General features: G+C 44.5%; 1 protein-coding gene across 1 annotated transcript; it reads right to left on the bottom strand.

The window, feature by feature from the left end:
• Positions 1-53: 53 nt before the first annotated feature.
• On the bottom strand, positions 54-17,795 carry CCND1 (cyclin D1). The gene is made up of 6 exons (XM_061453107.1): positions 17,780-17,795; positions 16,488-16,865; positions 14,683-14,898; positions 13,921-14,080; positions 8,890-9,038; positions 54-3,528 (listed from the first exon to the last, which is right to left on the bottom strand). Exons 2-6 carry the CDS (start codon positions 16,683-16,685, stop codon positions 3,373-3,375), a joined length of 879 nt encoding a protein of 292 aa, XP_061309091.1. The 5' UTR covers positions 16,686-16,865; positions 17,780-17,795; the 3' UTR covers positions 54-3,372.
• Between the last annotated feature and the right edge of the window lie 9,678 nt (positions 17,796-27,473).

Genomic DNA, 27,473 nt, shown 5'->3' with positions numbered 1-27,473 from the left:
CAGCATTTGTGAAGGCAATGTAAAAGTAAAATAATAAAAATAAAAAGCCGACATTGGGTTTTACCAATTTTATTTCTAGATTTTAGGTTTTTTCCACTGGAAACTTGTCTGTTTCAGGTCTGTTGGTGAAAATGTGCATTTCAGACCAGTGATGCCAATAAGTACAATATAAAAATGTACAAATCTGAATTGCTTGCTTACTACAGATTGTTATAATAATGTGACAAATAAAGCATCTCTGTTGGCACATGAACCCACTTAATCTGGATTTGGCCTTTTAGTACATACAATATTTTATTAAAGAAGTTTGCAGTACACACTGCCACTCAGTGTAATGTATAATTATAACCAACAAGCACTAACTCAATAATCATGTTTGGTTCAGAGACACAGAGATGCCACAAACAGAAGTGTTTCATGAGGTAAGCAGTTAGAAATGTTCCTGAAATTTGGACAGAATGTATCCAGTCCTCCTGGGTCCTGCGACTGCTAGTAGCATTGCAATGCTTTATTTATGCACTATGTAGGATCTTAACTGCATTTGCCTCAGAATGAGTTCTAATTCTGTTTTGGTTTAGCAGCATACAGGCAACAGCTAGATTATTCTTCAGCATACAACTCTGTTAGCTGGCTTATTTATGAGATTTACAGGCCTTTTAAATTAGCATTACACTATAATAATAAAAAAAAAAAAAAACAACAACAAAAACAAAACCCTAGTATATCATAACAGATTAAACACAATACTTATGAGTTCCAGAAGATAACCTGTCATACCAAATGATGTGTTCCAACTGCTGGGAAACCACATCAGGTGGCATCCAAGAGTTACATTATAATGCACCTTTCGTATATCAATGTGGCTAATAACACAGCTTCAAACTACTATAATAAAACCCAGGTCAGACAAAAAGAATCCAGCTTTATAAAATGCATTAAAACAACATGACATTACTTGATGTTCTGAAATGTCTGCTGGTTTTAAGTTAACGCAACCTAGTTGCAAATCGCGAGACCCATTCGATGCATTTCCGTCTGCAGTAGAACTATGAGGCACTGTGTACAAACATTAAAACCTGGTCTAGACATGGTTAACTGAAGTATGAGGTATTGTGAAACAGGAACCTTTTTTGGAATAGAGCAGTAATCACATTAAGTAAAAATTGATCACATAAAAAAAAAAAACCTACCAAAAAAAAGTGATGTCAATAATATAATTTTCTATGAGAAAATTAAAACCTATAACATGGCAGTATATGACATTGTATAACAAAAAAAAAAACAAACTGATCCACAAAATAGCAGCAAAACACAATGACAATGATACAGAAAAGCAATGTTAATTTTTTTTTTTTCAAACCATGCTGGGAATTTATCCATAGCAGCTCAATAAAAATGGAGCATCCACTCCTTTTTTTGTTTGTTTGTTTTAATGTTTAAGGGTTTTTTTTTTTTGTTTTTTTTTTTTTTTCCTTTTTTTTGTCATTTTGTTGGGTTGTTTTTTTACAATCAACACCTTAGCGGCAGTTTTCTCACATACATTTCACCATCACATTCTCCTCGAGCCTCAACTTCAACAGCTATGTCCACATCCCTTCAGCTACTTTCTAAAATAATAATAAAATGATACATAGCCCAAGATGTGCAAATTTTCTATTTGTAGCTAAATAAAAAGGGGCACATATACTGGAGTAAAAACCTTCTTTCAAGTACTCCAATTCTCATATCTCTTGACTATGGCGTTTTGTTGCGTGGTTAGACTGCTTTTGAACATGGATAGGAAGGGGCCGAGCAGACTGCTTTGTTTTGGGTTTGCGCTTTGAAGCATGTCCTTTCTTCTTTAATAAGCTCTGTTAAAACTGCAAGGTCAAGGGGAGAAAGATTCTTTCAAAAACAAAAAGGGGCGATTGCATTAATTTACAAATCATACTGGCCTTAATGAACATCCTCTGCAATAAATATTCTTTTTTTTAGCGTTAACTATAAATTATATATTTTAGTGTTTAAAAACCTTCAGTTGTAAAACATCTAGTGACAGTCCTTAAAACTATGTGTCCTATATGTGAACCTTTAAGGCCCCCTAATTTTATAAAGATGAGTTGGCACCAAAGGATTCTAAACTTCAACTTTTCTATAGAAAAGGATAGGAAGATATCTCCTGGCAATTTGTGAATGCAATTTCTCTTACTGGAACACAACCTTCAGAAAGAAAATATCACCTCTCCTCTAACACCATAGTTAAATGCACTTGCTTTGCAATTCCAAGTTTGCGAACAAGCACTTATATATTTCCAAACCATTCCATTAAAAAAGAAAAAAAATATTTCCCACACAATAAAAGAATTTCCTATATCTAATGGACTGAAAGTGCTTTGAATGGAATGGGTTTAGAATATTACAAACAAACAACAAAATAAAAGACTGAACTGTGGATTGAACCTGAACATCAATAGGCTGAGTATCTGTGGGGTCAGACCAGCATTTTTACACAGCTAACTACAAAAATAGGAAGATTACAAAAATAGAATATATTATGTCACTATTTCGGTTTCTCTTACTCTCTAGAGTACTGTATGAGTAGTACATTGGCCTTTTCCAACAATGCTAAGCTGGAACCCTATAAATGCCTTATGCACAGGCAATGCACAGGCAATCCACAGGCACTAAAAAAAAAAAGATTAACATAAAATAATGCTGCATACTACCATATACTAACTTATGGGTTATGTGAACCATTTGTAAGGTGAAGAGGATGATAAAAAAAAAAAACAACCTAAGGAAATAAACATTTACAAATGAATCATAAAGTGACTAAATGCATAAGCAAGCAAGATACAGAAAAGCCTAGAACTGCGTTAAAGCTATGTTTTTTAAAGAAAAAAAAAGTATTTCATTTACTATCAGAGAAGAAAAAAAAAAACAACCCTCTTCTACTTTAAAAATGGTTGGCTGGTTTGTTTTATATGTAAGAAATCAAATCTAATACCTCCCCTGGAGACATTTTGTGTGTTAATGCCTATTTTTACAACATACAGACAAGAACACTTTAATATAAAAACTAGTTGATTATTATTGTATAAAATCCTCTATTTTTGTAGCACAAACCCCTGTGGGTAATGCAAATACTATTTTTTTTCTTTTTTTTTTTTTTAAAGACAGTTTTGGGGGTATTTTTTGTTTATTTGTTTTTTTGAAGTCACAGATGGAAGGGAGACAGAGCAAGAAAAAATATAACAAGACTGATTTTCCCTTCTGGTATAAAAATGTCCTGAAGAAAAGGGTTTCTGGGGGGGAGATCCTGATGCTGATTCCTTCTCAGATGCCCTTTCTTTGTCTGCTTTTTCTGGCCAAGCAAACCCTTTAGAAGTCCTCTTAAATGTTCACATCTCGCACATCAGTAGGTGTGCAGGAAAGGTCTGCTTCATCCTCTACAGTCTTTGTTTCTGAAGATACGTTGTGCTGCTGTGCCTGACGTAGACTGGATTCAAGGAGGGACTCAATCTGTTCTTGGCAGGCTCGTAAACAATCCTACAGAAGATTAAACGGAAGCAGAAAAAGATCCAGAGTCCTTTAGAAAAACAGTAAGATCACAGAACAAATACCGTTTCTTGAAAAAGCAAGAGAAACATATCCCAAGTTATCTGGGAGGGCAGCAGACTGAAAGGAGTCTGTGAAGAACAAGATTAGCAAAAGGACTGGGCAAGCCACCCATTTTCTGCAGGACGCTAGCCTGGATCTTCGTCAACTAACTCTTGCCCTCTCTTATTTAATGGCCTAGGCAAGCATCTCCATACACGGTCCTCTGCCCTTCTGTTGTTAGTCTCAACCACTGGTCTACAGCTGAATGTTTTGCATGCTCCACTAGTGACACATGTAGTAACTAACCCAGGCAGGACCGTGCCTGCACTGCTAACACAGCAATCCTGTAAAGGCCCATTCATAGTATCTTTTACCTCACTGGTTTTTATACCTTTTGAAAAAAGGGGAACAGTCTGACTGGACAGCAGTGTGAATCAATCAAAATTAAATGAATAGCACTGCAAAGACATGAGACTGAGCTGGGCCACAGAAACATTTCTGCAGTACAGTCTATTAGAAGTGATGGTCATAAACAGTGAATTTTCCAGGCTGAGTTCTGAAAATACAAAGTTCTTACCTAGAGGTTCTAAGAAATACATATTTAGATATACATGCCCACCAAAGTTGCCTGCCAACTGCTGCTGTGTCCAGTAGTGGGCAGCTCAAGTTAGCAACCTGATTTCTAACTCAGGAAGCGTCTGAACACAAAAACGTCCTGGACTGTTTAACCCCAGACTGGGGAAATTTATCAGAAGCATCACTAAACACACCTTCCTAACCATGCATTACAAAGTGCTGCCAAGCTTTCAGTTTGCTACTGCATTCACCTTGAAATCTCAGCCAGGGTGAGGTCTCCTTCCCTTGCTTCACAAGCATTTTCTCTGAACAGAATGTACCCACAGTCTTAATGAGTGTTCGGGAGGGTCCAAGACCCTCGCCACTCACACAGACATCAGCGTGAATTAAAAGCATAAAGAACCAGGACAAGCACTAAGGTGGGAAAAAGCAACTTCCCCCAGGCATTAAGACCGTGAGTATTTATACCCAATTCTACTTATCAATCCACAGCAGTTACAATTGGAGAAGGCCTGTTAGCTCAACCTATCGCAACCTTCTGCAAGTTCTGGTTGCATTCTTCAGAGCCGTGCACATCCATTGCAATGACAAGGAAATGGTGCCTTAAATAGGCAAATCACAAGACCTTTTGCCAGAATGCCTTCAGCATGCTGTTTACTCCTGTCTTTGTAACAAACATCATGAGCTTTTTCCCAACAAATTTAGCTCTGTGTATTAAGGACTTCGAAGTTTCCTTTCAGGATTGCCTTTTCTGCTTTAACCTATGACTTGTGTTAGCCCTTGCAGTGAACCCAGTCTTCCATGATAAATTGCTGTCAAAAGTGTTAGGATGTGCATGACTGAGAATGAATGTTGTTTTCCTGAGAGGGTGACCTGCCTGCTGTTTTCTTTATTTCGCAGTTTCAATTCTGCCTTCATTCAGAGGCTTCTTGTGTGATCTACCAGCTTTTCACTGATTCCACTACCACAGAAATCTCCCCTGCCACCAATAGGGGCACATGGCATTTGGGGTAAAATAAGATTAGAAACCCAAGCGAACAATTCTCTGCAAGTCCTTTCTGAGAGAGGGAGGTTAATCCTACCTCTAAGCAGATCAGACCATCCGTTACAGCTCACTGAAAACACATAACCTATGACCTTTTCTGGTTTAAACCCTAGTGTAATATTTCCTCTTGACAGAGACACACAGTGTTTTAAATGACAAAAAGAAACGCCTCATATCCTAAAGCCATCATGCCTTTGGCTCCTACATACCTCTGGCCTTCACAATAAGATCTCCATGAAGTCCTTTCCCCCCTTCTCAAGGTATGACGGATCAATCCTGACTGTAAAGCTCCTCCTTGCATGTCCTGTACCACACACCTCAGTCACACTTGGAATTAGATGTATTAAATAGTACAGGAGGTTTACATATTCTGGGGTTTACAGATCGAGGCACTTTCGAGGGTAATTCTATTTTAACAAGGTGGCATGTTCAGCGTTCCAAATTGAAAGCCAATTTATATATTCAGAGCAACACCTACGCCTGTAGGCTTTTTTTTGGAGGGGAAGGGGGCATGTATTGTTTGGTGGGGGTTTTGTGTTTGTTTGGGTTTGTTTTTTTAATCTTAACCATTTGTATATAGTGTGTTTGAGCTCTGAAAACTGAAACCATTCAAAAGCATTTCTAGAAATTATTCTCCCTCTGGATTCCAGTCGTGGATAATTACTCAAGACTGTGTAACTTAAAGGTATTTTTTTACCTTCTTTTTTTTTTTTTTTTTTTTCTGTGAGATTCTCAAGAGTACAGCATGTTGGAAATGTAGTATTTTAAAACACAATTCTACAATTTATTATGAAGAGACTATATTTTAAGCTACAGTTGAACGAACAGTAATTATTTTGTTTTAGGCATTTCTGTTCATTTCTTATTCAGATGACTAGATATCTTACAGTCCGTTCCAACCCCAACCATTCTATGATTCTATGATGAATAGTTTGACTATAGGAATGTATTAGAGCTAGCAAAACCAGCAGAAAAATATAAATTCCCTGTGAACAATCTCACCAAAGCTTTTTTGCATTCTCAGTACTTCTGAACACTGGAAAGCAAATCCAAACCTTGTGAATTACTCTGGTAACTTCTCCCAACAACTTTTCTACTTCGCTACCCAAATTCTCAATGCCCACAGTTTGTTCAAAGTCATAAACCCTTCCTGGATTAATTAAACTCCCCTGTGAAAAATAAGGAGGCTTACTAGCTTAACTGATGTGGTCAAATACCTTTAACGCACACAGAAGCCATGATCAGACTCCAGGGCCAGATAGTAAAGGAAACAAACAACAACAACAAAGGAGCTGCTTGGTAATCCTTTGTTACTCCCTGACCCGCTCTGGAAACAAGCACATGGTTGAAGGTGCCTCTGAGTAGAGGCAGGCAGGAGACGAATTCCAGTGTACTAACAGACAGCATGGAAACCCAATCTAATCTAGTTTAGCAAATTTCTGGCTTGGAAATGAATGTCAGGTAAAATTTAATCTCTTTGGATGATGGGGTCAAGAACAGAACGATGGAAGACAGCCCAAGACTTCTAATTGTGATTATCTGACTTCTAATTACCCCTGATCAAAGGCAAAATGGGAAACTGGACTCCCACCAACATAAACATGAACCATAAAGGAATTCCAATCAAGTGATACTCATTTTACTTCAGATTCTGCTGTCTTTGAAACTAAAGGTAAAAAAAAGTGTAATTTCACAACAAGAAATCCAGCTGCCTTAGCTAACACATAATCAGAGAGAATGTTAGCCATCTTATAATGCATGCCTTTAATATTTCATGACAATTCAATATAAAGCCTCTTAGTTTGCACAAGGAGAACCATCACAATGGAGTAACAAACTTCATCTACATGCTACTGAAGTAAAATAATGGGAATAGCATTTGATACCATGGATTACACAGGCACATCTTACGGAAAATTCTCTATTCCGGCAACTCATGCTATGTGTGAAACCAAGCAGATTTCTCTGTTCAAAGCCATGGTAGTTAAAGAAGCTGTTCCCTTATTCAGTTACAAGTACAGTGATACATACATATCTTTTAATGATGCTTATTTTCTGTAGCAATCTATAAAAACACTTCTAACTCCATCTGCTGTTACACATTTGGCTATGGAAGACGGAGGTGAGTTACTTCCTTTTCATGCTGTTAACTTTAAGTTCGGGTTATACAGATTGTGGCCTTGCAATGAGTGGACAATGAAGAGAAAAAATAATAAATTCTCATTTCTTCCTAAAAATACTTTGTTTTCTTTTAAAAGAGCTCTGTCGTCAACTAAGTCAAGCCACATAAGGACACGCTGTTTTTCTCCAAGATGTGAGAGAATCTACTTCAATGCTCTGAATCAGGAATGATTAAATAAAGTTATTTGAATTGATACTGTCAGGACAGATAGTGAGCCTAGCATTTTTTCTCAGTACCTGCTTTAGATATCTGGTGCTGGACAGTAGCCAACCATACACTGAAATATCTACAGACTGACTAGAAGCATTATGCATTACACATATAATACCAAACAGAGCAATGTTTTATTGCAGCATTTGCAGTTCTTACAGTATTTTAATATTTCAGCACTGCATCCGTATTACTTTAGCTGCAGTAAGATAAATGGCAAAAATAACACCCTCAATACCGAGGCACTGTTAAGGTGATCAATCTCAATATGCTGAGAAATCATGTTTGTCAGCAACTGTTTCATACTTTCTAGCAAAAGTTAAATATTCTTTTGTGAGTCATTAATTATTATTCATCTTTCTAGAAATCACTCAATCCTGTCAACAGAGTTACACAAACCTAACTTTGCAGTGTCTGGACTAGTACAGTTCTCTATGCATTCAGATTATTAACTTGTAAAATAATTGAAGAGCATCTCAAAGATTCTGCTGCTAACCACAGATTTGTCTTTGACTCATTGTCCAGTGCTTGGGAGACCTCACAAGAGCCTTTTTAAAGCATCTATTTATTGGTCTTCCGCATTGTTACAAAACAAAGCTCAACTCTGCCCCAACTTCACACACCATTATGACATGGATCATTGACTTTAGGTCTTCCTTGTAGGCTCCCTTCCTGGCCCATTCACTCATGAAAGGTTTATTGCTCACTAGTTACTGATGTGCATCTCCTGGAAGCTGCAGGGCAAAATGAGTCCTGTGAGGACCATCTACCTTGTCAGAAAGTCCTGGGACAAGCCATTTGTTTCGAAAAAAGAATTCAATGCCAGCTACTGTGCAGGTGTAGCATGTAATAAACCAAATTAGATCATTAGAACTCTTTCAAGAAGGGCTTTTTCACACCACTTGGCACAATAAAAGGCCTCAAGAATTGTCAAAGATAAGGTCAGAGATACCTCGAGGTCTCACTATTTCTCGTGGTCTTGCTTTCAAAGTTTTGTTTTACAGAGACTCCTGGTTTAATTACCTGCAACCAAATCCAGCCTCTGCAATGTCCTAAATGCACAGAGTTTTTTCTTTGCTTAGTCCTTTACACCTCTCTTACAAACATCTGAACTGGATATGACATTCCTATCAGTGAACCAGATTATTAATGGCTATAAATGACAGCTAAATAACTAGGATGGACACAAGAGAACATGTTCAACAATCTTGACTTTGATCAAGATTTATGTCAGATGCTACTATATTCATTCTTAAACTCTAAGGCAGGAGATCAACTGAGAGGAAGAATTACTTACCGGATCACATCTGATAACTTGTGATAGGAAGTGTGTGAGGCATTGATAGGAGAGGAAAGTGTTAGTGTTCCCCAGATGCAGGCCTTGCACAGCTGCTACCACACTGCCAGCTGCAATCATGGAAGGTGGGTTTGAAATAAATTTAATATCTGTATGGAGAAAAAAAAAAAAACAACCTGAAATGATTGCTTTAGAAGCCTGCCCATACACATACACTCTGCTACCAGCAGGGCTTCAGCTGCCAAGTATTGCATCCAAGAAGGTAAGGAAAAGTGGGAGCAGAAAAGTGCCTCCCGCTCTAAACTGTTACAGGTCCAAACCTGTAAACACTTATCCACAAGAGCAACTGTACTTCAGCAAATAGCCCTTTCTAGCACTGAGCCTGGGAGGCCATTCATCACTCCAAGGGACTTTTATCATAAGCAGGGCCCCTGTTCTTCAAATGTTAAAATACTTTGCTCATGTAAATAATGCCACTACGGTCAGTGGCACTAGACATCCAAGAAAACCTGTTTGCATTTGTGCGTGATGGGATCTTAGGTGAACTCTAGAAAGTGCTCAGGCCTTTTAAAACAGAAAACTTTGCACTGACAGTCAAAGGAATATAGCTTTAATGAACAACACCCACAAAAAAGGAAGAGAAAGACTGCTTAACCCTGTCAGGAGGCAGATAATCCATATTTAAGGTTTCATCTTCAAAATGCTTTGTCTCAAGCTAGTCTCTTGTCAGTGGCTGCCATCCATCCTGGCAACAGGGATTTAATGTAAATGTGGCATAACTAAGTGATGGGGGTCCCAAGAATTGGCGGACAATCAGTTACATTCTGATGTGACACCATGCTGACAAGAGGCTGGGCCCCCTTCCAGACTGCATTGCTGTAGGTCTCTCCACAAAGCCTCTCCCATGATTCCTTAAGGGGCTACCTCTGCCATTTAGCATGTTTTTCATATGGGTTTCTGCTTTGCTTTGTTAGTTTGGTGTTGGTTGTTTTTTTTTAGTAAGAATAATTCACATTTTAATGCCAAGACTCTTTCTGATGAACATGAGTGCATTTGATCTGGGGCAGTGTACACCTTGTAGGAGAATCAGAAACAAAGGAGGCAAGTGGCACAAGTGAATGTCTAATTTTGAGGATGAAAAGGAAATGCCACATTGTACACCAGAACCTGAGACACATTCCTTCAGCTTTTATCAGGATACAGCTTCCTCTGGGTTGAAAAAATATAAACCGTCTGTCAAACCCTTGAATGAAATCAAAGGAACAGACAGCTTAGAGGGATCAGCAGAACAGTTTAAGCATTAAATCATGCATCTCCTTTATTATGATAAAATAACTTTTGTGTACATGTTTTACCAGTGAAACTACAGATTTTGGGACTCCGTGAAAGTCCCCTTTCTGAAACTATTCAGATACCTCTGACACTCCATTGTAGCACTGACCAACACCTACCTTCAAAGGGGCATTTTACCCTGCACGCTGCAAACTTTCAAAATTAAACTGGTATGATGAACTGTCACCAAACTTATGAGATGCCCTGCCAGCAGAAAGGCAAACTTGATCTGAAATAGCCTCATTTGTGCTTGAAATGAATTTAGTTTATCCCCTTTTCCTAATCTGTCCATTGCCAGGAGGATATTAAATAGACCCATCTTCTAGCAACCTTCCGTCACTCCCAAAAATCTAAGGAAGTCCAGACTACTTACTGACACTACACACATTGCAAAGCCAGTCCCCTCACTGAAATACAATACACAGTTGCAGGTAGGCCTCAGACATAAGGGATTTCAGTAGGCAAGCATGAATTCCACTAAGCTTGGGCTGCTCATGTGGGTAGTAGGGTTGCAGAGTGTTCCATGACACTTATTTACTGAGCTCCACAAACAGAACATGACCAAAATGTGTCAGTTTAATCAGTCTGTCCTGACAGGATCCTGTTTATATTTGCATCCTTCTTTTAAATGGAGCAGTAAACAAGAACATGAATTCATAGTCACACCCTCATCCTTTCCAAGGTGGAAAAGTGATAATGAAGTTTAAATGACCAGTTTGTGTCTGTCCCTATAACCACTCCAGACAAGCAGCATGGACTGCCTTTTTGTTGCAGCTCAACAAGGAATTATTTGTGGCAGAGGCCACTAATTTCAGCATATTAATCAGGGGGCCCCTCTCGCCTGTAATTGGATGCCCCCAAGTGAAGAGTGTGGCATCATTGTCAGCCTTCATCGCCTCATCTTGCGCTATTGAACGCTCAGGAACAAGGGGGCTTCGGTGAGATGAATTAGACCTGACACAGCCACAATGGGGTAGGGGGCCCCATCAATTGAAGCACACATCCCCAGTAGCCTATCTGAGACTTCATCCAAAAAGAATAAACAACTTCAGCGTTGTTAAAAAGAGAGAGAGGGAGAGAGAGAGGAGGGGGAGGAGAGAGAAGAATGCCAGCCACCCTGAAGGGAGGACAAAGCAAGCATATAGGCACTGCAGTGCTTTAAAAAAAATTCCTAACAAGGCGAGTCACCCCTTTTCCTTTTTAAATGGAGCAGCAATTCCATCCGTCTGGAGAGCTGGGGGCTATGAATGAAAATCTTTTCATTGAGGCAAATCAAAACTGCGAACATAAATCACTTGCTGCAAGATGCAACAGGTTCCAACTGGTCACATACCTTGAGACTTCCAATTTTATTAAGGCCAGCAAATAGGGGAATTGTAACACTTTCGTTTCAAAGGAGGGATCTTTCTTTCTCCATCCCAGAGGAGGAAAGCAACAACAATAATAATAGCAATAATAGTAGTATAAAAGGAACCTAGTATGTTTTGATAACCAGAGGAACATAATGAAATGCTGAAGCTCCAATATTTGTTGCCATTCATTGTTATGCTTGTGTAGAGCTGCAGTTCTCCCTCAACACTGGTCTTAACTTGGGCCAAAAGAGGCTTGCTTCCTTTTGAGCTCTCCCTGCCTTCCTCCGCCATGCCAAAGCCCCATTCATTAAGCTCAATTATGTGTTAACTTCAAACAACCCCTGGTAATTTTTTTTCTTCTTCTTCCCTTTGCTTTTTTGCCCGAACCTACCACAGCACAAAGACATCCTTTGGTGAAAATGTTTTTTCTTTTTTTTTTTTTCACAACTAAACCAAATTAAACAAATATACTTCTACCAGCCAGACAACTGAAGAGGGAGCTTAGAAGGAATTCCTCTTTAACTTCACCTTTCAGCATAACCTTCTCTTTCTGGAGCAAACACATATATGCACATCTAGCAACGCTTCCATAACCTTCACCCTGTGAAGCCAACTTTCATTTTCTAAGCAAGCATTATTTTGCCAGCTCTTCTTAGGAGACCCTCTCATTTACAGCAGAGGACACAGGCTGAACTTCATGCAAAGTATATACTGTACTTGCCCCTGAGGCCACTTAAGTGAGTGTGTTTCTAGTGGACTTTGGATCGGGCCCCACAGCATCCAGGCAGTTTACAGTCCATCTAGGTTCATTTTGGCAAGGGGAAATACAACACAACCCAGTAACGGCAAAGCAAAGTCCAGGTGCTACTTAAGCCACAAGTGATCTTCACTAGCCAACAATGAAGCCATGGGGAAAGCAAAAGGCGCAAGAAAATCCCGACATCCAGAAAGGACAATAAAAACACAGAGCCTAGTGGTAGCCTTCTTGAGTGCTTTTTCCCCAGGCAATATCCCAGCTTCTGTAGGGAACTCAAGAGGGCCCCAGTTCTGGTGAGCTCAGCACTGTGGGGCTGTTTAAGAAGCTATGTAAAAATCCCAGAACATGGTTCTCATTTACTGATCCATTCTCCAGCTGTGGTGTGTAGCAGTGTTAAATAAAGGCTCTGGATGTGCTTCCTAAAAGAAACATAACAACACCGACAGTAGATCAAAGTACTGGACTCGTAGCAAGTCTCCAACCTTTGAACTACTCTTGTTTTCATCCCTGTCATTGCCAGCAGAACAACCTAGGTTAAACATCCCCATAGCCAAAGGGGAGTCTGGGTAGCTGCTCTTTTTAGCTAACAGCAGAGGAAGCTTGGGTGGGATCTGGCACAGAGAGTTAAGTCTGATATTCCCAAAATGCCGTTGCTGTTAGTGTGAAGCTCTCTGAAGGCTGTGGTGCTCCCAACACCAAGTGTTATTCCAAGCAGTCTTAACTTACAGACTGCCTGCTGGGCTGGTGTTAGCCCCAAGATGAAGAGCAATGCCAGTGTTTATGTATTTCTTGTTTATAACTCAATCGTTCTATCTTTAGGCGTTGCGGTAGAGCTGATTCTGTGCAATAAAAACTTTTCTTCTGAGTGCCTGCAATCTTTCTTCCATCTTTTTATATACCAGATCTACCTCTGGAAAATAAAACTACGCGACATTAAGCCATGCCATCACACACATCCCACCGAGGTTATCAAGTGTGGATACCTCCCTACTCAGCATCTCTGGAGGCCTGCACATGGCTTCAGTGCAGCACGTGGTCAGCAGGGTGCAGATGGCAGTGGCTCGGTGCTGTGCCAGCAAAGCCTTAGTGCTGCATGGCCTTCCTCCAACCAACCAGCCACCAAGGAGGAGGACAGGAGGGCCAAGAGGCATCTTGAAGAGGGAAGTTTTACACCACCACCACCACCCCCCCCTCCATGTAGAGCTATTCACAAGCATAAAATATCCCTCTGCTTTTAAAACTTCATCTTAAGAATAAACCTATGCAGGGAGTGATTCCCTGTACAGCTCCCACACACAGAGGCAAAGGAATCCTGCCACAACTCCACAGATAATCCACGGGGGGGAGGACTTCCCTTGAGGGACGCCTCAATAGCAACATACACTGTGCTCAGAAGCCAAGTATCTTCTCGAAAGCAAACTTACCTCTGCAAAGTAATCCACGTTCTACAAGCAAAGGGCAATAACCGGGGCTTAAACTACCTCCCCACAGCTCACTTTTAGGTCACAGCTACAGGAAGCTGTACAAACCAGGGGGTAGGGTGCATGTTGGAGAAAGCAACATGGTTTGCTTAACTTGCAGGGCTCATACCTGTAGCGCACAGAGCCACAAAAGTCTGAGCATGTTTACGGATGATCTGCTTGGTGTCCTCTGCGAGAGGCATTTTAGTAAGGAAATGTTCAATGAAATCGTGGGGGGTCATTGCAGCCAGATTCCATTTCAGCTTATTCACCAGAAGCAGCTCCATTTGCTGCAAAGAAAAGAAGGAGGGATGAGGTAGGGAAGAAGAGGAAGAAGAGGGGAAAACGTGGTTAGCTCTGCTCACACGCACCCGGCCGAGCATTACTCGCGGCTGGGCCCCGGCTCTAGGCCGAGCCCGCTTTCCCGGCGGCTGGGAGACAGCGGAATGGTTGGGGGAACGACGGAACTACGGCGGGACTGAGGGGAACCCATTGTGGGGAGCCCCTGCTCGGGCAGGGGGCGCAGGCGCTGGGGGGAGGGCACCAGGACGCTCCTGCCGCTGCAAAACCGCGGGGCCGCCAGGGGGCGCCAGAGCTCCGCCCAGCCGCAGCCGTCCGGGGCCCGCGGCCGGGGAGCGCCGGGTCCGTCCCGATCCCCGTTCCGATCTCCATCCCGATCCCGGGCCTGGCCCCGCGCCCTTTAAGGGGCTACAGCTTCCGAGGGCGCGGGGAGCAGCTCCCGCCCACTGCCGGCAGCCCCGTTCCAGGGAGACCACCCTCTCCGGGGGCAGGGGATTCCCAATCGGCGACTTCGATTTGGTTTTTTTTACGTGTTTTTGTTTTATTATTTCCCTTTTTTTTTCTTTCCTGAGATGATTAAACGTGAAATTACCAGTAATTCGTCCGGCCTGATGGAATTATCTGTATAAATGCACAGTTTTTCCGCAGTCAGAGGAATAGTTTCCTTCATTTTTGAAGCCACAAACATGCAGGTAGCTCCGAGCAATTGCAACCGACTTTTCTTGAGGGGTTCAAACGACAAAAATCTGTCCAAATAATTCATAGCCAAGGGGAAAACCTCCTCTTCGCACTTCTGCTCCTCACAAACCTGGAAGGAGAGAGAGAAATCGTTTAGGAATAATTTAATAGAGGCGAAGCAGGCTTCCCCTCCCCTTACCCCCCAGACTTTGCCGGGCAAGGCTGAAGGAGATTAGGGGGGGAATGCAGCTGGGGGGAAACGGGTAAAGAAGAGAGAAACAGAGGCATCGAAGAAAAAGTCACGAGTGACAAACTGGGGAGAAATGCGGCGTTAGAAATCCGCAGGCGATTCGTGGTATTATGAAAGGGAGGGGGGTGTCGAAGAGGGGAAGGTCTGTCCCCATCTTTCCAACCCCTACAACCCAGTTTGAAAAAAAGTAAGAAAAAGCAGAGGAAAACGCGGGAATGGGGTGCAGAGCCGGGCCCTGCTCCCCAGGAGTGACTTATTTCGCTTTTATTTTTGTCATCTGCTTTGCCGTTGTGCTGATTTCCCCCCTCTCGGGTCGAGACACAAAGGTGGCGTCCAGCCTCATTTCCCCAGACGTCATCTTTTCAAAAAATATTAAAAAATATTTAAAAAATAATTCGAGCTCTCGAAAAAAGATGAAAATGAAGCGGCGGGGCTCCTTTACCGAGCCCCGGGGACGGGGTGCTGCTGGGGGGCTCCACGAAGCCCCGCCGAAGTGAAACCCACCGCCTCCCTCCCTCGCCCTGCAGCACAGCCGGGCGCGACATTTCCCAGCTGAAAGGCAGGGTGCTGCGCTTTCAAAAATTAATTAAAAATAGATCCCGGGCTCGCAGAGCTTCCGAAAAGGCACGAAAATGTAGCCCAGCTCCTAGGGCTCCCGAAGGGACACCCCTCGGGGGCCTCGCACCATAGGACGGGGTCTTTTCCAACTCGCTTTTCCCCTGCGACCCTGCAGCCCGGACGCCGCGGCACAAGCGTGTCTTTGAGGGGTGACTGCAGCTTCACAGCCACTCTTCGTGCTGAACAAAGAAACTTTCACCCTGCAGCTCCCCCCAGAGCACCGCCGGAGCCCCTCGGCCGCTCCCGGTGCCCGCAGCCCCAGCGGGGTCCCCTGTCCCCGCTGTCCCCCGCAGCTCCCACTCTTGGCTCGGTCTCCCCCGAGACTTTCTTCGGGGTGAGGGTTGGGTTTCTTTTTCGATTAATAAACACTTTTGCTTTCCAAATAAAAGAACAAAGATGGCGCATAATACTGGCACGGACAGCCACTTGCATACGTGTACAAGGATATTAATTTAAAATAAAATATATCCCCCCCCCCCCAATAAAAAGGAGCTGGCAAAAGGTCCCCCGGGGGCACCAAGGCCAGGGGTGCCGCAGGCCCGGCCGCTCCCGGCGATCCCCCACGCCGGGACTGCCTCTCCCCGACGGCTGGAAAAGGTCCCGGGGTACCCCCGACTCCCGGCCCGGTGTAGCGTGGAGTTAGGGGGGGCGTCCGCCGCTCCTCCGCGGCAGGGATAAAGAACCGGCAATAGCGGCCGCTCCGAAGCCGGGGAACTAATCGGGGGGGGGGGGGGGGGGGGGGGGGGATTAATGGTTATGGGGGTGAAGGCAAGGAGATGGGGGAGCAGCTCTCCGGTTTAATTCATCTGGGTGCCGAAGCTTGCAAAGGGAAATCCCCGCAAGATACAAACCTCCAACATCCAAGTGGCAACTATTTTCCTCATATATGGCAAGATTTCTTTCTGCACGCACTTGAAGTAGGAGACGGAGGGCGAGCAGGTCTCCTCCGCCTTCAGCATCGTCTGCAGCACCCTGTCATTGAGGAGGTTGGCATCGTGGTAGGCTCGTCGGATGGTCTCCACCTCGCAGCACAGCAGCTGATGTTCCATGGCCGCCTCCGTCGTCCCGAATCAGCACTCTGCAGCAGGGCTGAGGCAGGCGCTCCTCGCTCGCTCTTCCCTTCCAGGAGCTCCCTTGGATGCTGCTTCTGCTACTGCCGCTACAGCCCTCTGGAGGCTGCAAAACTTTCTAACTTCCAACAAAACTCTAGTATGGTCCCCGTGACGTTACTGTTGTTAAGCAGAGATCAAAGCACGGGAGAGAATGAGAGAGCCAAAAGCAAGGGGCAGAGCCCTAAAGCCATCCCATGGGCTTCAAGTCCTCCCCCTTTGCTTCGCTTATAGCGAGCAGGGTTCGATGCAAATGAAGCGAGGGCTTGCTCGCTTCAAGGGCGAGGGAGAGGTGGGGGAAACCCAAATTGTCTCTTCAGTGTATCATGCATAACTTTAAAAACGGAGCGGGTTCTGCAACGGGAGCCAGATGATGAATGGGGCCAGGCCACACATAGGCACGCAGGGATGTGGATACAAGGAGACCTGCTTAGGATATTACTGGGGGTACCAGGCAGGGGGAGCCGGGCAGCACCCTGTCCCTTATAGCCTATTATTATTATATTATTGTCACTGACACATACCTGCACGCTAACCTTAACTCCCAGCCTTAGCAGTTGATCTCAAGGGAAAAAGCTTGCTCCCGTTTCCTCAGCCCCTATTTTTTCCCAGCCTGGATGGTTTTGCTGCATGCCAGAATTGTAAAGGAATTATTGGGGTCTCCCCCTCCCCATCAAAATGATGCTTTTTCTTATTTTTCAAAGTCTTTTTTTTTCACTTTAAAGGTTTTATCCTGCATAAGGTGTACGCACAGAGGTGGCAGGGGATGCGGCACCAGCTGATCCCAGCAGGCCACACACAGCACCCAACCCCTACCACTGCTCAGAGAAAAGACCCCATCAGAGCAGCAAAATGGTAGCCAGAGCTTCCTCTGGCCCCTGGAGGGAGATGAACCAGGGAGGGAAGGAGGGAGGGAGGTGCCAAGTAGCCACCAGAGCCTGCTGGGGCCTCATCCAACAGCATGTCCACATGTGACATGCAAGAGCAGCACCCCGCCTTAAATAACTCCTGTTCCCCACCAGAGCTGCCCATACCTGGAAACACTTTGCTTTGCCTTGTTTCCAGTGAAACAATGAGTCTCTTCTGAACTCGTTACTTTCCAAGGGTCTGACAGGGGTCTGCGGGGGGATACTGGAGCTAAAGTCAATGCACCAAAGCATGGGAGAAACAACTTGTCCTACACTGAGGTGGAAGGCCACAGCCTGGGATATGCACTGCCAGCCTGCCCCTCCAGACCCAAGCACTTGGCTTCACCTTGGCCTCCCTGCTTCAGCATCATGTGGGCACTCAAAGCATTGGAAATGTCTCCTGGACGGGGAGGCTGTGACATGCCATAGTGGACATACCATGGAGTCATCATAGAGTCACAGAATGGTTTGGGTTGGAAGGGACCTTAAAGCTCATCCAGTTCCAACTCCCTGCCATGGGCAGGGACACCTTCCGCTAGACCAGGTTGCTCCAAGCCCCGTCCAGCCTGGCCTTGAACACTTCCAGCATCTCTCCTGCATGACCTGTGGCGAAAGCAATGCCAAAGGGATTACAGCTGTGTGTCTACGTAATTTCTTTGTGTGAGATATGTGCTCATCTCTCCTAGTTTACCCGCTCACTTGATCATTTGTCTCCATTTTGTCTTCCTCTGTCAGGAGGACATCACAGGCTGGAGGATCTCGGCTGCCCTCATGCAAATCTGGACGGTTTCTCCATCCCCTGCTTGTGTCCTTCTGCTTGACACACAAGGACACACACTGCTGTCCTCACGTCAGCTGGCCAGGGAGGTTTTAATTTTTAATGAAGAAACATGCCACAACCCTGCAGTCCTGGCATTTGGCCAGACCAGGTATCTTGTTTAATGAACTTCCCCAAACTGACCCCCAGCACCTCTCTGGGGAGCAGCTGGTTTGGGGTGCCAGTCCCACTCCACTGCATGATAACAGCGTTTTGTCTCCCGGCCACATTGCCGAGCTGCCCGGGCAGACCAGGAGCTCGGAATCCCCTCTCCCAGACCCGCAGAGTAATCTCGTCCTCCCGGTTGGGGTGGGCTCCGCCGCGGGTCCCTTCCAGCAGGAGGCCGGCGTCGCGTTGGGCAGCAGCGGGAGGTGCCGGCGGCGGGGAGCGGCGCTGGCCCGGGGAGCCTCCGGCGGACGGCAGGGGCGGTGCGGCCGCAGGAAGCGGCCTTTCGCAGGAGCCAATGGCGGCGCCGGGCTGTTACCAGGCGGACCGGGCAGATCTCAGCGCACGGCTCGCCCGGTCCCACAGACACACAAGGGGTCTGGCCAAGAGCTTGCCGCGATGGCGGTTCCTCACCTGCCCGGCCCGCTGGGTCCCCTGCCTGAGCCGCCCGTTACCGGCTCAGCACTCGGCGGTGCATGCCCTGCTCCCTTCCCGTCCGCCCCACGGGTGAGTGCTGAACGGGCGTGCCGCCTCCTGCTTCGCTGCCGGCGCGCTCCCGGGGCCGAGCTGTAGCCGCAGCAGCAGCAGCAGCCGCAGCCGCAGCCGCAGCAGCAGCCGCAGCCTCAGCAGCAGCCGCAGCAGCCGCAGCAGCCTCAGCAGCAGCCGCAGCAGCAGCCGCAGCAGCAGCCGCAGCAGCAGCCGCAGCAGCAGCAGCAGCCGCAGCAGCAGCAGCAGCAGCAGCAGCAGCAGCAGCAGCAGCCGCAGCCGCAGCCTCAGCAGCAGCAGCAACAACAGCCGCTCTGGTCCCGGAGGCTTCCGACAGCGCTTCCTGCCTGCTCGCTCCCCGCAGCGCCCGCGACTGGCTTCTTCTCATGACGCCATCCCGCACCACCGGGCGCGCGCGGCACCCGGCGCGGGAGCGCGCATTCCTCGCGTGCCGACTCCGCCCGGCAGCTGTAATGTTACTAAGAGCCGCGCAGCGAGGAGCGAACACTAGCCTCCGTGTGCCCAGGCAGCCGGGAAAGCCAACGGCATCCTGGCCTCTCTTAGCACCAGTGTGGCCAGTGGGACCAGGGCTGTGATTGTCCCCCTGTACAGGGCAGTGGTGAGGCTGTATCTCGAATCCTGTGTTCATTTCTGGGCCCCTCACTGCAAGAGAGACATTGAGGTGCTGGAGCAGGTCCAGAGAAGGGCAATGGAGCTGGTAAAGGGCCTGGAGCACAAGTGTGATGAGGAACAGCTGAGAGAACTGGGGGGGTTTAGTCTGGAGAAGGGAAGGCTCAGGGGAGCCTTTATTGTTCTGTACAGCTACCTGAAAGAAGGATGGAGCCAGGAGGTGGCTGCTCTCTGCTCCCAAGTAACAAGTGACAGGACAAGAGGAAATGGCCTCAAGCTGCACCAGGAGAGGTTTAGACTGGAGATTAGGAAAGATTTCTTCCCCAGAGCGTGTGCAGGCATTGGAACAGGCTGCCCAGGGCAGTGGTGGAGTCCCTGTCTCTCAAAGTGGTCACAAACCATGTAGATGCCCTTAGTGACATGGTTTAGTGGTGGTCTTGGCAGTGCTGGGGAATCGTTGAACTTGATGATCTTAAAGGTCTTTTCTAATGCAAATGATTCTGTGATCTTGCACGATGGACTGGGGATGAGAGGAGCAGTGTCCATTAGGCGTGAGGTGCTCTGACAGGGCAGAAGTGAGGAGATGAGAACCTAGCTGAGGACAACAGCTGTGGTGGTGTGGCCTCCATCATGTTTTCCCCTTGGGCCTGGATGTGTCTGGAGAGGTCCGCAGGCTTCCTCCCTTGGGCGAGTGATTGATGATGGATGAACAGCTCTACAGTGCTGCTGGAGAAGTGGGTCCGCATAGAGGAGTGTCAGGGCTCGTTTCCATTCAGTGCTGACCATGACAGCTGGCAAAATGGTGGCTGCCATGTGGGGCCTGTGTGCAGCTGCCATTTTGCCTGTGCAGGGAGGGAGGTGAAGGAGCAGAGCCCAGGAAAGATTTCGGGGGGGGGGGGGGGGAATGTAACTAGAGAGGGGCAGAGGTGTGAGCCTGGGGGGTATGAAGGGGGCATAAGCCTGTTGCAGAGCCAGGGCAGGCTGGCTGGGGTGTCCTGGGTTGACAAGGTATTGCTGTGGGACAGGACAGGCAGTGACAGACTGCAGCCACCTTCCTGACCTGATGGACATTAGACCATGTTGAGCCTTGACAGTGGAGGTAGGAAAGTGGAGAAGGGAGGCAAATAGGCTAAGGACAGGGGAAGAAAATGTAAGGAAACAAGGTCTGGTTTTGTTTCTTTCTTCATCAAAGGAATCCTCATCTTCAGCCATGCTAGAAACAATCTGGTGGAAGGGGAGGCACCAAAGGAAGCCTAGCAGACAGTATCAAGGGGAATAGCCAATATCTTTATGCACCAAAATTCTCAAAGTGAAAATGTTTCAGTGGAATATATTTTGATTTTAAAACCGGCAGCTACAGTTTCTGTTTCGCTATGCACTGTTAACCCAGAAGCCTTTGTTGACAGTATGGTTTGGTAATACGTAAAGCATGAAAATGAGCAATATAGACACCGGTGTTTGACACAGATTTGTGAGCTATGAAAAAAACACAGCCACACAGAGCATTTAAATTCAATTTACAAGGTAGAAAAGGAACATTTCTTCCATTTCCCAAACTGACACTGCCTCTTCATAGTATTGCAAGGCGAGTTAAAGGCACGTTATAAATACCGTTAGAAGTTTGTTGCTGAATTAGCTGTAGATAGTAGTTTTTGAAGCACGGTGTTACTATTTTTCATATCTCTCTTCACCAGTGTTGTAAACCAAACAACACAGGGAGATGTTTTGTGATGACTTACAGGTTCAGTTCTGCTCCCACTGAAGTCAGCAGCCGTTGATGGGGCAGATCGCTGATGTGCTTGGGGCCAGCGAATAGAGAGTTTGCTGGAAGGATCCCTACACTGGGTTATTCCTTAGTGTCAAAGCCCTAAGCAGATTTTGTGGAGTACCTTGCATAAATCCTGTACCAGTAAATCAGTATGTATGACATATGCTGGAGAAAAGCTGTTTCAGGAATGTCTTGAGTGTCGTCTTCCATTTTGTTTATCTCCCTCTGCTAGCATTACTAGTCATGATCCAGGCTGTCAGTTAGGCTGGGCTGGTGGGGTAGCTCCATGGGGCAGATTCGCTTCCTGGCTAAACACAATGGCTCCAGAGATCAACATGTGTCCCTGTGCTCTTTACTTTGTAGTAAAAAGCTGTGATGATAGAAGCATATTTTGTGACTCTATGGTCCAGATACAAATAAGAGTTGGGCGCACTTTTGGTCACCATCTCCACCACCTGTTCTTCAGGTCTCCCAAAGCCAGATCTGAGTTTATCCAGCCATACACTAGTTTTAGTCCACTGCCTTCTCCACTCTTTCTCCACCTGTCTCAAAATGGTAAATCTGCTCACTGCATCTTTGAAACATGCTCCCAAGGTCAAGCAGCACAAACAATCTCTGGGGCCAGAGTTTTGGGGGTGCTCAGTGCTTCTGAAGTCTAGTTTAAGCCAGTGGCAGTTCTAGGGGTCATTCCTTCAGTAAATCAGGTGCTTGGCTACCTTGTAATCTCCTTGCTTTCTTCAGGATACCATTTCTTGGTATGTTAACTTGCAACAGAGAGAGAGGCTTTCAAAATCAATGTCCTCTTGACATCTGACACCCACCTAAATTGTTTCCATGTTCTCTCATTCTTCCTGCTGACCTAAGGTGAAGTCACATTTTTAGGAGGCTCGTCTGCCTCATTTTAGAACTCCTTGAATATTGCTGTTGAGAACACATTTGGTTGAACAATCATGATGACCAGAATAATTTGCCTCTTACTACCTAACATATCTCACTATGCAAGTTTCTCCACAAGGTGCTGAGAGAAGGTGTGGAGGAGGGGAAAAAGAAACCTGCTTCACTTGAAACTGGTGGACTGGATAATGTAAATGATTAGGATTTAGGATGCTTCACTGAAAGAGCTGCTGTTCAATAGCATGAATGATCCTTTGCTTCTGCTGTTCTGCAAATGACTTTCCCAACTCTTCCTAAGCAGGTGGACACCGTCATGACCCCAGTAAGAGGAGGCCTTGCTGTTTGCTGCAGTGAGACCATAGAAGCTGAGATTGCTGTAATCACCTGTAAGATGTTTGCATCCCTCAGACAATTTTGAAAACTGCAACTGTTTTACTGCTTGGTTGTCAAGTGGATTGGCACCTCTCTGAAGGACAAGTATGCATTCTTTGAACCTTTCATAAAAATTATTTGGCTCAAAACCAAGTCTAAACCACTAGATTATGATTTTTACCTGAAGCATAGATGACAAAATGATAGATTTGCAAAGCTCAGGCATTTTTTCAGAGCACATGAATTCAATGGGAGTATTACCATCGACATCAAAGGGAGCAGGATTGAACCTGTAATATATAGCACTAATGACTACGATCAAATAAACTTATATTGCCTGGGTTTTCTATTCCCTTTTGCCCTATGTGTGTATGCACTTCTACGTTTGTGCCAAATGAGTGGATCCAGGGTGATACCATTTTGAACCTGGAGCAGTTGTGCTAGATGGGCAAAAATATAACTACTGATGCAGTGTGACAAGCTTTAGGGAATCTCATCTACTTGTTTCCATAGATCAGTAGAGGAAGTGAAGAACTAAAAAACCTTGAAAGATGAGGTTATAGTCTTATGAACTCTTCAGAAATACTTATACCTAATTTGAACTGCTTGTGGCAAATAATATGTTTTTACTTAAGTGCAGTGCATCTCAATTTGATTAAAAATGAATAGCATATCTTTAGGGAAATGCATAATCCTAGAGTTACACCTTTGTATACTATTTATTCTATATTCTTTTTGCTGTCTCTGGAATAGTGCATAACATCAGTAGTAGCTGTTTTGTCCCCTCTGGTTAATTCTTACCTGACTCACTCTCCACAGGAGCTACAGCTAGTGACAGAAGAAAATGTAAGGTATGCTAATAAGCTCCTATTTAACTCAGTTGAATTTCCTTTGTTGGCCGAGTTTCATTTGTGTTCACATCCTTTTCTAAATTGGTCAGATTTACAACCTTAAACCGCTTGAACTGGATGCTTCTTGGGGAAATCGAAAAAGGAAAAGGAGATACCATCTTTCTGAATGTGTATTGCATTTCAGAGGATTTAAAGTAAAAAAAAGTCAAAATGAAACAGGAATGTCAGTTTTGATTAACAGCTGCATCAGAGATGCTTTGTTTCCCATTTTCTGTGGTCTTAACGTTACCTTGGCCTATGAAGAGCCTAGAGCTTGCAGCAATATCAGCATTCCCTTTTAAAGTTAAGAACAATCAAAATTGAAAATATGATGTCATTCCATTCTAAATTCACTTTTTCCTTTACCACTTCTTGATTCCCAGCTTGGGACTGAAGTGGCTTTACCCAAGTGTGTAGTCTGCTGTTGCCTGTCGATAGGATCCCCAGCCATTCAGGAAATGGTAAGGCTCAGTCAACAAGTGTAAAACCTCCATTTGCTTAACTGTGTCTGAAAGGTCTTTCTCATGCAGCTAAAATTTCAGAGGATGCTGTCATGGGGTTCCGTACTTGGAAGATGATGTCTGGATGAACACAGTAAAGTTAGATGAGCCCATCTGACAGAGAAATTCAACTGCCAAAATGGTGTGGCATGCAGATCCAACACTTCAAACACCTGAAGAAAAGACAAGATAAATCTTAATGCTCCTTTCCAACCCAAAATACACACAGAAGTCTCCACGAGGCACAAGCTGGTGTCACATGCCTGGGTATCATAGTGTGAGTGTGTCTTGAAATGCACAGGTATTTCCCAGAGCACCATGCTGAGAAAGGGAGGATCTGGAAAAGGGGAATAGCTCAGTTTCTGCTTGAAACGCATGATAAAGCTATGCCTTCATATTATCTCTCCTCTTAAAACCTATGCATAGTTTGAGCATATTTTGTTCACAACCAAAGTATTTCATGAAATCCCAGCTTTAGCTTTGAATTCAGGCTGGTTAAAGAAGCTGAATCTCAGAAAAATGCTAGTATAAAAGCAGGAAAACTTTCTCAAGGAATACCAAGAGTATTTTTCCTACTTCTGGAGTAATCAAATAATGTAGCACAGTGATTTGCATTGGTGGAAATGAGGCCAGATTGTGAACTGTTTAGAAGCTGATTCAGGAAAAGACTTAAGCGTACCTAAATTTAAATAAGTACACTGGAATTACTCATATGCTTAAAAATTAAATATGTTTTAATATATTGCTGAACTGGAGCCTAAGGGTACAGTTTAAAGTTAAACTAGTCTAGACAGTAGCTTTGCTGAAAGTGATTAGTCTTGTTAAACAGGGTAAGTTCAGGATAGATGCAAGAAAGAAGTTCTTCCCTGTGAGGGGTAGTGAGGCACTGGAATAGGTTGCCCAGAGAAGTGATAAATGCTCCATCACTGGCAGTGTTCAGGGCTAGGTTGGACAGTTTTGGGTGACATGGTCTAGTGTGAGGTGTCCCTGCCCATGGCAGGGGGTTAGAACTGGATGATCATAAGGTCCTTTCCAACCCTAACTATTCTGTGATTCTATGATTCTGTGATTCTATGATCCTCCTGGTTTTCTTCCCTGAAGTGGCTTATGCTGAATTAAAACAAACGCAGTTTGTTGACACCAATGCTAGTTCCTCAACAACTTTAAAAAGTATTTCTCTGTCATAAAAATGCAAGTAAAAGTCTTAGTTAATACTCAAAATCAATGGAGATACACTGAAGTGGGTTTTCGTACATGCAATCCCAATTTGGTTTCACAAGCTACAGCCCATTAGAGAAAGAATTGAAGGGAGCAGTTCTCATGCTGACTGGAATGCACTTCTTGAGCTTATGGGCTTTCAGTGATAACTAAGGGTAGGGCAAAAGCAAAGCAAATACATCGCCAAAATCAAGCTGGCTGCAAATCAAGTGAGAAGAAGCAGGTGCTGTGAAATGCTCACCCCTTATGGTGGGATGCAGAAGATCCTGTAGATACATCGGCCTCCTGAAGCCAGCCACAGAGAGACTGAGACTTCACTTCTCATTGGCCACCTGTCAAGTTTCTGCTACAAGCGGGAGGACTGCACTGTCTACTGGCACACTCACTGATACATTTCTGGAATAAAACCGTACAGGTTGAAGGCTTTACAGAGAACCTGACAGAAAGGAGGGTGATCCCCCCCCAAGTCTTCTTGGACGTGCACCAGGAAGTCATGGGCTTGGGGAGAAGATGACTCTATTTTTAAGGGTGGCAATAAGAGATCTTGGTCTCTCAGTGCAAACATTTAGAGGCTGCAGAAGTTTGAGGAGTCCAGGTATCCTGGCAAGTTTTCTGTGGAAGGAGGACGACTGGGGCCTGTGGGTTTCTATCGTGGTCATTTGTGCTGTAGCTAAGCACTTGGCTGCCTGCCTGTGACTTTGTAATAAGACTCTGTTCAAAGATCTAGTGTATTTTTAATCAAATGTTTCCATTAGTTTTAATATATCATACCCATCAGATCTGAGTCACTCAGCAAAAACCCAGCCTTCTACACAGTGTCTCATTTATCCTTGTACCTCCCATGTACCTCTGTTTTGCTGACATTGGTTCTGGTTGTACAGTCCTGTTGTGAGGGTTTTTGGGGGGTGGTGCAATTAGCCTGCTCAGAGCAAGTAGGCCAAGGAACATCAAATAAAGTCTCGATGACATATTTGAACTCCTGTATACCATGGGTTATCTGATCTCCAAGGTCACTGCTATTCTCTGGGAAAGTTCAAAAGAATCTGCCCTTTTTCCAGCTTAAAGGGCCACTCTGGACAACTTTACAATGCACATTCAGTTTTTCTTTAAGTATATGCAGTTGGTGAGTTTCAGAGAATTCACTACCTGTACTTTTATTTCCTTTTCTTCTAACTGCTCATCAAAGGCAAACAGAGTAGAATTAGTTTTAATGAACAGAAGGAAAAAGTGACTCTCATAAGGCTTCTTCTGCTACCAAAACTGAATGAAATGCAGGAAGGAAAATAATGTCAACATGAGAAACCTAAACAAAACTATAAAATTCCTTTTTATAATTTAAGCTGTCATCAGTAGCAGAAATAAGGAATTCTATTTCAGACATGACTTACACCAGGTATGTCTTGAAAAGAAAATGACAAATTGATACTGCCTGAAGAGACTGTCCCTGGAAATAAAAAAAGTGCAGAATTAGAACCCGGGAAGCCAAATATCTTTTCCACTGTTCAGCATGTAGAAAAAAGAAATGATTGCCCTTGATCTTTAGCAGCTCTAACAGATGGACTTGGGAAGCAATAGGAAACTAACATCATTAAAAGTTTTGTATCTATGAAAAGTCAAGTTGTGCCTTGCTCAAAATATTTGAAGCTATTATATTACAAAGATTTGGTATAAATATGATTAGCTTAACAGTATTCTCCTGTAATACACATCATAAACTCTTGTCAGAATGAAACTGAATGCTAAAAACATCCCATAATAACTTTCACAGACCATTAAGGTTTAGTGCTACAGTGTGGGAGTTTATTACAAAGAGACCCTCTTAGAACAGCATCTACTTGAAGTTGGAGGTATTTCCCTACCCCACCCAACCCCCAAGGCTTTGTTTTCTGTAAAGTTCTGACTTTGTTTATGTTCACATGCAGACTGTCTTAGCTTTGTGGTGGGTTTGTTACAGTGGTGTGAGGAATCCTGTAGGAATTCTGTTCCCATGCTGTTAGTTTCCTTTCAGAGGAATCCGAGTATGTAAACTCTTAGCCTTTTTATCCCTCCTAGCTGTGGCAAACTAGTACCCCTCCATTTC

This window comes from Pezoporus flaviventris, unplaced genomic scaffold, assembly GCF_033815535.1.
Source record: "Pezoporus flaviventris isolate CSIRO_AGI_PZ_B2104156 unplaced genomic scaffold, CSIRO_AGI_Pfla_v1 ptg000014l, whole genome shotgun sequence".
In the NCBI taxonomy this organism is placed as follows: Eukaryota; Metazoa; Chordata; class Aves; order Psittaciformes; family Psittacidae; genus Pezoporus; species Pezoporus flaviventris.
The sequence above is the reverse complement of the archived record's forward strand: the minus strand, read 5'-3'. Positions and strand labels throughout refer to the sequence as shown.

What these genes read in the sequence shown, in the direction of transcription:
- CCND1 (XM_061453107.1), bottom strand. Translation starts at nt 16,685, where the DNA reads ATGGAACATCAGCTGCTGTGCTGCGAGGTGGAGACCATCCGACGAGCC. An exon ending in TCAGGCCGGACGAATTACTG is followed by an intron (nt 14,081 to 14,682) that starts GTAATTTCACGT and finishes TTTTCTTTGCAG; the next exon opens with CAAATGGAGCTGCTTCTGGT. An exon ending in TGTGGCTCTGTGCGCTACAG is followed by an intron (nt 9,039 to 13,920) that starts GTATGAGCCCTG and finishes TTCTCCATACAG; the next exon opens with ATATTAAATTTATTTCAAAC.